This window comes from Peromyscus californicus, unplaced genomic scaffold (assembly GCF_007827085.1).
Source record: "Peromyscus californicus insignis strain IS unplaced genomic scaffold, ASM782708v3 Scaffold_17__1_contigs__length_78620276, whole genome shotgun sequence".
Classification (NCBI taxonomy): domain Eukaryota; kingdom Metazoa; phylum Chordata; class Mammalia; order Rodentia; family Cricetidae; genus Peromyscus; species Peromyscus californicus.
The window spans coordinates 46,542,477-46,555,907 of NW_026294469.1; the positions used below are offsets into that span (position 1 = coordinate 46,542,477).

At 37.0% G+C, this 13,431-nt stretch overlaps 1 protein-coding gene across 2 annotated transcripts in view; it reads left to right on the forward strand.

Annotated features, from left to right (window-relative positions):
* The window catches only part of Slc12a2 (solute carrier family 12 member 2), a 75,049-nt gene that overhangs the window by 32,744 nt on the left and 28,874 nt on the right, over positions 1-13,431 (forward strand). For both annotated transcript variants that reach the window (XM_052742222.1, XM_052742224.1), the window contains exons 11-17: positions 552-659; positions 1,813-1,936; positions 2,599-2,700; positions 3,886-4,041; positions 5,258-5,357; positions 9,685-9,796; positions 11,959-12,099. In XM_052742222.1, coding sequence (XP_052598182.1) covers positions 552-659; positions 1,813-1,936; positions 2,599-2,700; positions 3,886-4,041; positions 5,258-5,357; positions 9,685-9,796; positions 11,959-12,099 — 843 coding nt within the window. The remainder of the gene's footprint in view (positions 1-551; positions 660-1,812; positions 1,937-2,598; positions 2,701-3,885; positions 4,042-5,257; positions 5,358-9,684; positions 9,797-11,958; positions 12,100-13,431) is intronic.

The following is a 13,431-nucleotide window of genomic DNA, read 5'->3' on the forward strand; positions in this document are numbered from 1 at the left end:
ATATTGAAAAACTGAATCAACCAAATATAATAATCACTTTTGAGAGCTGGTTGAAGAAAAACCCAAGAACCTGTTTTAAAATGACCAAGAAAACGGGGCAGTTGAAGCTGTTTGGTTGCTGACTAGATGTGTGATACTGTGAAGGGATGGCCAGATCATGGAGCTGGGCCAGGGCCTTTGTCTACAGCTTCCAAATGTCTGCCTGTTCACAGACACACACTGAACCTTTGCATTAAAAATCTAGGCTTGGAAATGACGTGAGAGTGGCCGAAGTTGTCCATGGTTGAAACCTAGTGACAGGTAGTTGGTGGTTCATTATCATCTTTTTTCTGCCATATGTTCATTTGGAAATTTACAAGAGAAAAGCATTTTTTTAGTGGTAAATCTGTTTTAATAATTTGTAATTTTCTTATCATTGCTATTTACCAAATTCCTGTCAGATTATTCCAGTGTTAGTTTCCTTTATTAGAATCATCAAATTGTGACTGTTCAATACTTTACTCTTTTTCAAACCATTTTTATGACTTTCCAATTTTGTCACTTCATTTAAGGTGATGAGCATGGTGTCAGGGTTCGCACCCTTAATCTCGGCAGGTATCTTTTCAGCCACACTTTCGTCAGCGCTAGCCTCTCTCGTGAGTGCCCCCAAAATATTTCAGGTAAATGTTTTCATCTTATAATTTGTATTGAGGGGGATATTAAGATATTTCAAATTTTGGATTGTCGTTTTATATTCAAATAGGTTAACTTTATCAACCTCACATGTTTGATATGCTTGCATATACATATATCAAAATTGGTATAAATTTTATGTACATAAATGCTATGCAGATCCATACAAACATTTGTGCATTTTTCTAATGTCAAGGTACATGCTTAGAAAGGATGATTTGGGGGTCTAGAAAGATGGCTCAGCTGTATTGGGCTCATGTAGAGGATCCAAATTCAGTTCCCAGCATGTACATTGGGTGGCTCCTAACTATGTGTGACTCTAGACACATACATAATTAAAAATGACAAACACAAATATTTTAGGGGTAAAAATGATGGGTTTTGCTTCTTGATATACTTAGCATAAAAGTCTAGGGTTCTTTTCTTTTCAGGTATTAAGAGTGTGATCTAAGACTAAGCAGAAGTATGAATAATGGTTTCAGTTAGCAGGCCGCCAACTTCAGTAGTTTATGTGGCTAGCATTACATTAATCGTAGTAGGCGCAGTGATAACGAGAATGAACATTAACTTCCTGTAGTGACCATTAAGCAGATAATAATGATTAGGATATCATTTTTAATTACCAAGTCAGATAAATTATTGGTTTTCTGCCTTATTCTTAATATTGGTAGCCAAAAAGAATAGTAATGGTGTAGAATATGATTTTTAAGGCAGCATTTATTAAGATTTGAAGAAAAGTGGTTATTTGGGGCTTTTAATCTGCTTGTAAGTTGCAGATTTGAACTTAGTTTTCTTAAAGCCATGGGTATATCATACTTACTAACTTCCAAGTTTCTTTTTTATTGTATTATTATTTGAATGTCTGCTTCACTGCTTCTTCATAAGTGGAGTTTCAACATGGGTGGTATAAGACAAATAAAACCTTAAACAGTGTTATAAACCAACCACCCTTCTGCTACTTGAACTGTTTATATATCCTTTATAGTCTGTAGGTGAAGTACTGTGAGGTAGAAAACAAAGAAGATCAGAAATGAGAGACTCAGGCTTCATTCTTTATTAACCGGCTTCAACTGTTAGATTTGTGTATTTTAATTTTCATGTATTTCATTTTAATGTTTGTTTTTTTTTTTTTTTGATTAGGCTCTATGTAAGGACAATATCTACCCAGCTTTCCAGATGTTTGCCAAAGGTTATGGGAAAAATAATGAGCCTCTCCGTGGTTACATCTTAACATTCTTAATTGCACTTGGATTCATCTTAATTGGTTAGTTCTATGAATGATCTGTCATGTAGGTTTTGGTATGTTTATAGCATTAACTATAATCATGAATATTAAATTATTAACAAAATGTGCCTTGCTTTAGTATACTAAATTAACTTCTAATCAAACAAAGGAGTAAATAAAATACTACAAATAATAGTGTCGGATATAATTTATTAAAATTATTGCTATTACATAAAATTAGGGATAGAAGAGATTACATTTTTTAAAGACTCATGTAGCCCCGGCTGGCCTCTTATTATTCATAATTGTATCCAGAGATAATCCTGAATTCCTGATGGTCCTGCCTCTATTTCTCAAGGACTAGGATTATAGGCATGTACTACCATGCCCTTTTCCTAAAATATATATGATGTAAGGAAAAGGACATTAGTGTATCCCAGGAAGGAGATACCTCTATCTGATCATATGTAAAGCTGTGGATTCTTCACTGCTAAAGATAACTTTAGACTTTCTAAAGAGTTTTGTCTAGATCCTCAAATTAGTTGACTGAAAGTCTCATTATACCATCAATTGTAATGGCAATATATAAATATCAGTCTGTGGTAGATTTATGGGTATTTATTATGCTATTCAAAAATTAGGAATATTTCAAAATTTGAAGTTTTAAGTACCATTAAACTTATTTCTTTTTTCTTTTGCAGCTGAATTGAATGTTATTGCTCCAATTATCTCTAATTTCTTCCTTGCATCGTATGCATTAATCAATTTTTCAGTATTCCATGCATCACTTGCAAAATCTCCAGGTGATATACATTTTAAAAATTTATATGTACTAATGGCTTTGATTTCAGAGGAAACAAAATTTCCACTTTTCTAAAATATGTTTGTGAGTTTATTTCATTAAAGTTATTTTCTTTTATAGTTATGTCAAATTCAGTGCTCAAAGAGCTCTTTATTATGAAGTACACTGATAATAAGCTGTTTCTTTTCAAAACATTAAAAATAGCATTTGTCATATTAAAGTGTTATTTCTTATTTTTAAAATTTCTTTACCATTTGCTTACCTAATTCAGTTCTCATAACATTGTCATTATTTAATAAGCTTTCCTATTTGTTCTTTTTGGTGCTGAGAATTGAATCTGGTGCTTCAAACATGATAAGCACACATTTTCCTATGGAGCCTAAGTGCCAGCCCCCAGCGTGGTTTTTACACAATGAGTTCGTGGAGTTCTAACATGCGGGACTCTATCAACTGAAGAAGTACCATGGGGCTTTTGTTAAAAGTGGACGAGGGGTTGAAAATCAGGAAAAGAATGGAAAGTACAGAGGAATTCAATTTTCTCAGAACAGGACAAATAACATGTGGGTTTTCAAAGGAAAAGGACATATGAACACATATGTTTTCGCTTCAGTTTTACTTTCAAAACAAACTTTTATTGAAGTAATTAAAAACTATTTTTGGTTATTAGTGACAAGTTTAAAACATGGTCTTTTTAGTATTTTATGAGTAGTTTTAATTCATACCTACTAATGGAAAAGTATGAATTTCTTGATTTCACACCAGGATTTTGTTACATGGGTAGGTTGCTTGAAGTGTTTTATATAGTCATTAGAACATGGATGTGTCTCATGCTGAAGACTGGAGGGCAAAGCTGTCTCACTGAGGAGAAAATCTGAAGCCTTTCTGTTGTGTGATGCTTATCTGTTTTCACTCTGTTGGGTTGATTTAAAATTTAAAGGATTGTATTGACTGAAAGTCTGAGAAGATGCAGTAATAGGAAAATATTATCTTCACAGTCATTAAGAATTATCAAAACTAATTGTGATCAATAACAGCCATTGACTTTACTGTTAGATATTAACCTTGTACTTTATATTTTAAGTCATCTGAGTGTGGAAGCTATAGTGAAAGTTGTTTTATATGTAATTACATACCACTGTATACAGCAGATGGAAGTCTGAGTGGCGTTTCTGTGTGTCCTTGTTAGGATGGCGTCCTGCGTTCAAATACTACAACATGTGGATATCCCTTATTGGAGCAATTCTGTGTTGCATAGTGATGTTTGTCATTAACTGGTGGGCTGCCTTGCTCACGTACGTGATAGTTCTTGGACTGTACATTTATGTTACCTACAAAAAACCAGGTCAGTGGCCTTTTCTGTTTAGTATTTCAAGTTAGAAAATGTTGACAAATTTTTGTTACTTTTTATTCAAACATCTTTTGTATATTTGGAAAGGTGTCACATGTAAAACTTTCAATACCTTCTTTCCAAATAAGTTTCTTTTTGTTGTCTTTGAAGTACATTTAGTTTCAGTGAACTATTTTAAAATATTTTATTCCTGTAAAATTTCATTTTCACCCATACATTAAATTTGACTAATGTTATTTGTAGAAAAATAATAAACTAACATTCTGTTGTATTTTAATGTTTTAAATTTGCAGCACTATAGTAACTACTAGCCAAATATGTGTGTATATTGTCTCTTGTCATCATCTTAGAACTGCTGTAGAGCAGGGGATTCAAGCACTGGAAAGATGTATCTTTCCCAAAATATGCAACTATAATTTGTTTGTTTGTTTTGAGACAGGATTTCTCTGTATAGTCCTAGCTGTCCTGGGACTCACTTTGTAGATCAGGTCTCAAACTCACAGAGATCTGCCTGCCTCTTATCTCTTGAGTGCTGGCATTAAAGGCGTGTGCCACCACCACCCAGCTAATATAAATGTTCTTAACTGAGAAATGATTAGTGATTATCATCTTCCACATTGATGTTGTCTACGTAGGTCTCCATGTAAGTGATGAGGGTAATGATGAAACATTTTTGATCTGGATGTGATGATGAGCTTTTGGATTCAGATGGTGTTTTTAGAAATGAATGGACACAAGAGCTGTATTTTTAACTTTTAGGAGCAATTCTTCTAATATACCTATTAAGCATATATTAATGTGTTTAAAATCACTCAGGACCCATCCTTTTTAATTCAATGGTAGAGGACATTTTCATGATTAAATAGCTTGAATGTATTTGCTGTATTTATAATGTGCCCTTCAGGTCTTTGGCTATAGAACAAATAATTTTAAATGTTTTATTGTTGAGAGATTGTTTCGAGTTATGTGAACATGTGTGCAGTGCCATCAATATGCCTGTGTTAAGTCAGGCCTTTTTTTAAGGGCAGTGACAGACATGATGATAGTCTCAATGTGCTTCTATATACTGGAACTGTGCAAAGTTACAGAATAGTAGTTTATTTTATTACTTGACTTACAAACATAAAAATTCTGCCCAATTTGCTATCAGTCTCAGTGGTTTGAATCGGCTGCAATTGGTGTTATACTGCATGATCCTGTTTTCCTACAGATGTGAACTGGGGATCCTCTACACAAGCCCTGACTTACCTGAGTGCACTACAGCATTCAATTCGTCTTTCTGGGGTAGAAGACCATGTGAAAAACTTCAGGTAAGAGACGAGGCACCATAGAGGGAGGCATCCTCTGTTTGCTAGTCAGTCAATTCTAAACCATTCATTCTTCAGTAACATTCTATATGGAATAGTACAAAACATGCTGTTTTGTTTGGCTGGTCTTGGACAGTTAATCATTCAAAACCAAATCATAAAAAAAAAATTACCTCCCTTCAAAAAAAGATTATGAAAGTTTTGGAACTGTCATTTGAAGAGAAATATTTTTTTTCTCTTTATAACCATTAATGTTGTATAGAGCTATTTATAAGTTTTTAAACAATTTTTATGTGTGTGGATGTTTTGCCTGCATCTGTCTGCACCACTTTCTTGCCTGGTGCCTGCAGAGGCCAGAGAAGAGCATTAGACTCCTGGAACTGGAGTTACACACAGTGGTGAACTGGTGTGTGAGGTGTTGGGAATTGACCCACAGAAGAGGTATTTTGTTTATTTGTTTGAGACAGGGTTTCACTGTATAGCTCCAGCTGGCTGGGGACTCCCTTTGTGTAGACCATGCTATCCTTGAACTCACAGATCTGCCTACCTCTCCTGCTTGTGTGGGCAAGCACAACCATGCCTGACATAGGCTTGTTTGGATACACCTATTTCTGTAATTTTACTATTGATATTGAGTTATTCACATTTTTTAGCAGCTAACTGGAAACCACTTGCAGTGATAAGACTCTGCTTTAGGCTAAGGAGTGCTTGCATTGTACTTCCCTCAGCAAACGACTTCATCATTGGTCTAATAGTCATCAGTGAGACTTCTGCAATATACTGCTAATAATGGAGTAGATCCAGTTACTAAAGCACTTTTGAAAGATGACTTTTTTACAGTCAGAAATATTATTTATGTATATAAAATCCAGGAAATTTTAGCTTATTTATACTTAATATTTCCATAAAATAATATTTTTTAAATTGATCAAATTGTTTAGCTGTGAAGAGGTGATTTCCTTTGGTAATGAGTCATCCCCTTTCATTGGCTTCTGTAACACAGACAGAGTTGTTCCAGAAAACATCTTTGAAGAGAGATGTTTCAGGAGAGAATTGCTCTCCGTAGGAGGAGGATTTGTGTGTGTTCTTTATGCTGCTCCTTTGGGCACCTGCCCACCCGCTATCCCTTTTCTACAGAATGAAAAGTTCCCAGAGACCACACTTTGCAAGTGTGTGTGGGGGTGTGGGGTGTGGGGGGAGGGGAATGGGAGCTCTGGTAGAAAAACTTAAATTTTTAGCATAGTTTGGGTCGTTGATATTAAGTATGACAGAAATTGTAAATTATTCTTTTGTGGGTTGTGTGACATAAATGAAGATATGAACAAGTCACAGTTAATTTTAAATCAGCAAAAACTTGCTTGGACTTACTATTTTTATAATTGGAAGGATTTTTTTTTTAAAGTTCTTTTTATCCCAGTTTGGTTTATTGCTGTTTACTAATTTATCGGTATAGCCCAACTATTCTGTAACTCAGGGTACTCCTACCTCTGCCCCGCAACCAAGTCCTGAGATTATAGGCATGTGTGTTTTAATTTTTTATGAAAATTAAAATAAACATAGCATAAAGAGGAGAGTTTGTAGAATTTTGCATGAAAACCGATGTTTGCCTATCCTCTGTGTTCTTTTCCTGTACCACAGGCAGCAGGTTCTGCATTTGGCTGCCTTGTTACCTGTTTGTTTTGACTTCATGAAGCCATGCTTGTCTTGCTGTGCATTCTGATTTTTGCTTGGCCTCTTTCTGGCTACAGTGCATGGATGTGCTCTTTCCATACTTCCAATACATTTTATGATGTTACTTTGTTTAATTCATATTTAATATTTATATTTTATGATGTTAAACAGGGTCGGCAGAGTGTAAATTTCTTTTTCTTGGCTTTTTTTTGTTGTTGTTTTATTGAAACTAGTAATTCTTTTTTCCATATTTAATTTTTGTATTTATCTCAGCCTTCATCAGAGTTGCCAAAAGTTAGAGTTACTTGAAGTTTCTTTCTCATTGTTTCCTTCTTCTTTAGTTTGGGCTCTTGAATTTAACTCCATCTAAAGTGCAGTATCTATGCTCCTTGGCAAGGAAGTTCTGCATTGGTGGTCAAGTCCTTCCTTGCCAGTCAAGTCCTTAATATAGATTAATGTGGCTTTGCCATTCTTCAGGGAATTTAAGTCATCTTAAAGGCTTTCTTTTTGATCTGATTAGATTTTTCAGAAAGGAATAGTTTAAGCTGTTTGTATGTCCTTGTTACCAGAATTCTGAGAGCAAGGTAGGGAAGAAGGTGGAGGTTTCAGCCCATCAGCAATCTTCTAGGCTCTCTATTTTAGATTGCCAACTTCTGCCCCTAGCTATTTTCAGTGTCTGGACCACAGAGATCTCTTTAGCAAGCAGCCCTAGTGCTGGAAATGACTTGGCTCTTCCTATTGCTTCTTATGTGCAGTGAGACCCATGTCTTGATTCAGGCTTCTCTAATGGCATCACTGCTGCCTCCAGATCCGTGAACTCAACGTTGTTGCTGCGCTTGAGGTAGAGAATCACGAGTTCCACAGCATTCCTGTTCATTTACTTTCCCGATGGCCAGCGCCTTCGCCCTACTGCTTGCCTAGAGCTTTCAGTAGTTTAGTGCTGTTACTGTCCTGTGGATTTTGTGGCTTTATAACTTTTAAACATGGAAGGTGTTGGGAGATGTTCAGACCTGGATGGTTCAGGGCAGGTGGGCAGATTTCGTCATTTGGCTCTTTATTCCATTCTGCTGTAAGCTTACAGGAAGGAAAGGAACACTTTTAAGTAGCATGGCCTGGAAAAGGAACACCTTCAGCAGTGTAAGATACCCACAGTTACTTTATTCTAGGAAGGTGGATAGGATGTTCTATAGCTGGAGAATCATGCCACCTGCAGAAGCTGAAAAGCGACAAGATAGTCAGAAGAGGGCACTAAATAGTCTGTGCCCTGGGCCATAACGTTACATTTGATTGCTCCAAAGCAACTCTCTCTCAATCAGTAGAATTTAGCTACTTCACTAAAATTCTGAATAAGTCAATATTTTGAAAAGTCTTTGTTAATATTTTTATTATTTTAGGAACTAGTCTAAAAGTGTTTAAGTTAGAATTAAAGAAAAATTAAAGATTTACTTAGTTTTATTTTATGTATATGTGTGTCTTTGCCTACATGTATGTCTGTGAATCAGAAAAGAGGGCATCTGGTCCTCTGAAATGAGTTATAGACTGTTGTTGCTATGTGGGTGCTGGAAACCCTGCCCTGGTCCTCTGCAAGAACAGGAAGTGTTCTTACCTACTGAGCATCTCTCCAGTCCTTATCTTAGGAATCCAGTCAGCTCTTTGCTTTGGTTTAATTATAGATGTTGCTAATTTAAGGAACTTTGCTAATCTGTTTTGATCAGTAAAATGGATACTTGGATATTATATAAATAAGACTGATTTCCTCTTACAGTTAGTGAAAATCAATTTTTATTTTTCAAGACAGGGTCTCTCTCTCTACTCCTGGGTGTCTTGGAACTTGCTGTGTAGCTCAGGTTGGTCTCAAACTCACAGAGATCTGCCTGCCTCTGCCTCCCATGTGCTGGAATTAAAGGTGTGTGCCACTGAGGCCAACCGAGTGTCAATAGTTTAAAACAGCTAAATATTTTGTCATCTTCTCATGTTTACAGAGATACTTGAGTGTGGTTTTGGCATTCATCATTATTAACTAGAATTAAAAGATTTTAGTCCAATAGAACATGTAGTTCAAACTGCTGTATTTGGTTTTACTTACATCACAACAGTCTTAGGTAAGCTATATTAGACAGGGTTGATATGTGAAGTAGATGTCATTGTGGTGAGATGGAACTCACCTGTTTATATTATGGATTAGCTGTGCTCAGTAAGTTTTTTAGGATCTATGAAATGACTGGAACATTTATTACCTTTGAAGATAAAAAAAAAAATGGTTACGTCGTTCTTAAACAAGGTGGTGATTTCTTTAGCATCCCAGAAACTCAGTGTTTAGAATTGCCTGTTCTTTGAGAGGGGCATCTGTTATGGTATTTGTTACTTTTAAACATTTGGTGTAATTTACATGTATTTGTCTGTACAAATGTCCCTGTGTCTGTGGGGGCCCTTGATGGCCACCTGGGGTTACGAGCAGTCTGGAACTGCCTCACATGGCTGCTGAGCACTGACTTGGGTCCCCTGGACGAGCAGCAAGCACTGTTCACTGCTGAGCTGTCTCTCCAGCCCCAAGTAACCCTCATCTTCTTAGAGTTCTTCTGTAGCTTTGTTTTTAGAGAAACCACATACAGATTTCAAACTGTTCTAATTTTATTTTATTTTTTTAATCTTAAATTAGGCCACAGTGTCTTGTTATGACAGGTTCTCCAAACTCACGCCCTGCTTTACTTCATCTTGTTCATGACTTCACGAAAAATGTTGGTTTGATGATCTGTGGCCATGTGCATATGGTATGTATCAGTTTCGTTTTCTATAGTAAAACATTTTTTCACTCATCAGACGGATTGTGAGTTACAGACTTTATAGATTGGAAATCATTGGAAAAATTTGTAGGATTTTTTTTTTTGAGATGTTTTCTTCAAAATACTTTTTTCTTTAGACAGTTGCAAAGTAACATTTTTTAAAAAATATCTAGATATTTTGAACTGTTGTGATTTTAACCAGGAGTAAGAAAAATACCTAAACTAATAAAAATAAGTTTTCACCCAAAAAGTAATGCTTTTTAAAAACATTTTGGATCTTGAAGATAATTGTGAAATGATGTCTTACCTGTTCTGCATAAGAAATTAAGGTGGCCCTTTTTTGTGGCCTGGCACCTCTTGGCCAGCCATGTCCAGATGAAGCTGAACATCTCCTTCCCAGCCAGTGGCTGTTGGAAACTCATTGACATGGACAACAAACTTAGTACTTTGTGTGAGGGGCACATGGTCACCAAAGCAGTTGCTGATGTTCCAGAAGAGTTTTGTGGTCCAAGTCGTTGGGATTGATAGAATTTTCCCATTATGCAAGATATTTTGATCCACAGCAGAGTGTGCCTGCTACTGAGTGAGCGCATTCCTGTTATAGATCAAGGAGGATTTTGGAGAGAAGCACAAGTCTGTTTGAGATGTATCATGGATGCCAGCCGGGGTTCTCAGCTTGGTTACTGTAAAAAAGAGAGAGGAAGATATTCCTGGACACTAACTACTGTGCCTCAGCAGCTGGGGCCCGAAAGAGCTAGCAGGACCCGAAAACTTTTCTGTCTCTCTAAAGATGATGTCTGCTAGCATGTTGTCAAAAAGTCCTTTAAAAGGTAGGAAGCCAAGGACCAAAGCAGCCAAGATTCAGCATCACGTTACTCCACGCATCCTGCAACACAGATGCCAATGCATTGCTCTGAAGAAACAATACCATGAGAAAATGAGGAGGCTGCAGAATATGCTAAACATTTGGCCAAGAAAATGAAGGGACGCCAAAGAAAAATGCCAGGAACAGATTGCCAAGAGATGTAGGCTGTCCTCACTGAGAATTTCTACTTATAAATCTGAATCCAGTTAAAAATAAGTTTTAAGCGTAACAAATAAATGATAGGCCCTGAGGGGAGGGTAAAAAAGAAAACCTAGAGTGTCATATTTGTTTTTCCTCAAACCCTGCTCTATTATTTAGGTGCCAGAGTGTGTGCTGTGCATTGTATTGGAACTCTTGTGACAGTTGCTCTTCCCGTATGGTTGCAAAGTCAAGGCTACAAATACCCATGTGCACACACGTGGGCCTGTGTGTGGAGGGCTTGTCAGCATTGACCCCACTTAGGGTACATGGAGCCTTTCAGTTTGTCTCTAGCTGATCCCCTGAAGTCAATGTCTTGAGCACAAGATGCTAGAAAGAAGGCAATTGCCATTCTTAGGAAAGATATTTTTCTCTACATACTTATTTTTTTTATAACTTATTTATTTTTATTTTATGTGCATTGGTGTTTTGCCTCCATGTATGTCTGTATAAAGATGTCAGACCCCCTGGAACTACACACAGTTGTGAGCTGCCACATGGCTGCTGGGAATTGAACCCAGGTCCTCTGGAAGAGCAGCCAGTGCTCTTAACCACTGAGCCATCTCTTCAGCCCCCGGCATACTTATTTTTAAGATACGTTGCATAAAGGTATCAAAATGGAATTTTGAGTTAGCAAAGCTTGTTTCCTTCATCTTACAGCAGAAATACATTTCTTACTTTGATTTTCACTGATATTCTCAGGTTACTGTGACTTAATAACCCAGATACTTAGACCCAACAGAAAGCAAAGTAGGGAACTTTCTGTAGAGGAATAGAAGGCTTTATTTTGCATTGTGTAATCTCTTTTCCATTTTCAGTAATTGCAAATTTCTCTCATTAATTTAGGATTGAAATACTTTGTTTTAAAATCTTTTTTCCTCCCTTCTCCAGGCCCAGCAATGCTCTGCCTGTTTGTGTAATCTTAAGTATTAGAGAGAACTCACTCAGGGAGAATGAAAGACTGTTATTGCACCTCTCCCACATCAGCATTTAAGCACATTCTTTCAAACCAGTGTAAGAGGACACCTCTTCTAAGAGTAAAAGGTTGTGCTTCAAATAACAATTTTGATACTATTTTATTTTAAAGGGCCCTCGAAGACAAGCTATGAAAGAGATGTCCATTGATCAAGCCAAATACCAGCGATGGCTTATTAAAAACAAAATGAAGGCTTTCTATGCTCCAGTTCATGCCGATGACTTGAGGGAAGGGGCACAGTACTTGATGCAGGTGACGAGTCCTTCAATGGCTGCATTTGATTGAAGCTTTTGCTCTCTATTGAATTATTATGACAGTATATATGTATATTATTTCTAGTACCTTTAAGCAAACCCCTAACTTTGGTGGTTTAGAATGCTGCAGACATTTTGTGCTTTCAGGTGACCCAGAGGCCCATTGGAGCATCACCTCAGCCTCTGTTAGCTGTTTCTCACTTCCTCTACCCACTAGGTTTGTTTTTAAAACGCTGAGTCAGAGCCATCTTTAGTTTGGCTTTTCAGAAAGTCTTGTCTTTTGTGTTCCTGTTTATTTGCTAGTTCTAAGTTTGGGCTTTATGTATTTTAGAGGCACCACATAGGAAATCTGGAATCAGTCCCAGGCTTAAATGGTAGTGCTGTTGCTGTCTTATGGATTTTGGACCAGACTATTTACTTAACTTCTGAACTCTACCCTCCCTGTCCTGAAGGCAATAGGGAGATATAAATTGAGACAGTGTTTACCAGCTTAATCTTCAAAACCAATCAAACACACATTAAAAGTAAAAACGGCCCTGACTGGAGCTGTCTGTTAAAGGGGAGGTGAGGCTCCTAGCACTGTCCTGAGCCCATCCTGCCGCGTGCTTCTTAGAACTTTTGAATAATCCACACAGTCTGTAGGAAGGGCAAGCAGTGAGTAGGTTGCTAAGTAATTATGACGTTATTCTATGAAACGGCGTGATTCAATGATGACAGCAAATGGAAGGAATAGAGGCCACTCACAGACAGTTTACTGTCTAAGTGGCTTTGAGGAGGTTGGTCAGTAAAAACGGCCATCAATGGAGACGGAGTGAAATAAATCCTTACAAAGACTATGCAGAGATCATTTGGAAGCAAGGTTTGGTGTATGCCTATATAATCCCAGCGCAGAAGGCTGATGCTTGCCGTTAGTTGAAGACCAGCTTGGGATACATGCTAAGATCAGGCCTTCCATGGCTGCAAAACAGAAAGAGCCAGATGTGGCGGTGCACAGCTGCAGTCTCAGGACTTTGGAGGCTGGGGACTATCCCATGCTTTTGGCCAGCTTGGTCTACAGAGTGTGTTTCAGGCCAGCCAGGTTTACATAGTGAGACCTTGTCTTAAGTAAAATCGAAACAAAACCATTATTTTTAACATAGATTAAAGGCCTAGAGATAAAATGCAAATTTTAAAAAGTAGGAGAAAATATAAAATATTCAGAGAATAATTTCCTAAGTGAAGCCCAGAAAACAGAACTATGAAGAATGTCAGTATTCTTTTGGAAGTTGAAAGCTTTGAGATTTTAAAGGAAACATAAAAATGAAAAAAAACAGTCCCAGATTCTGGGAAC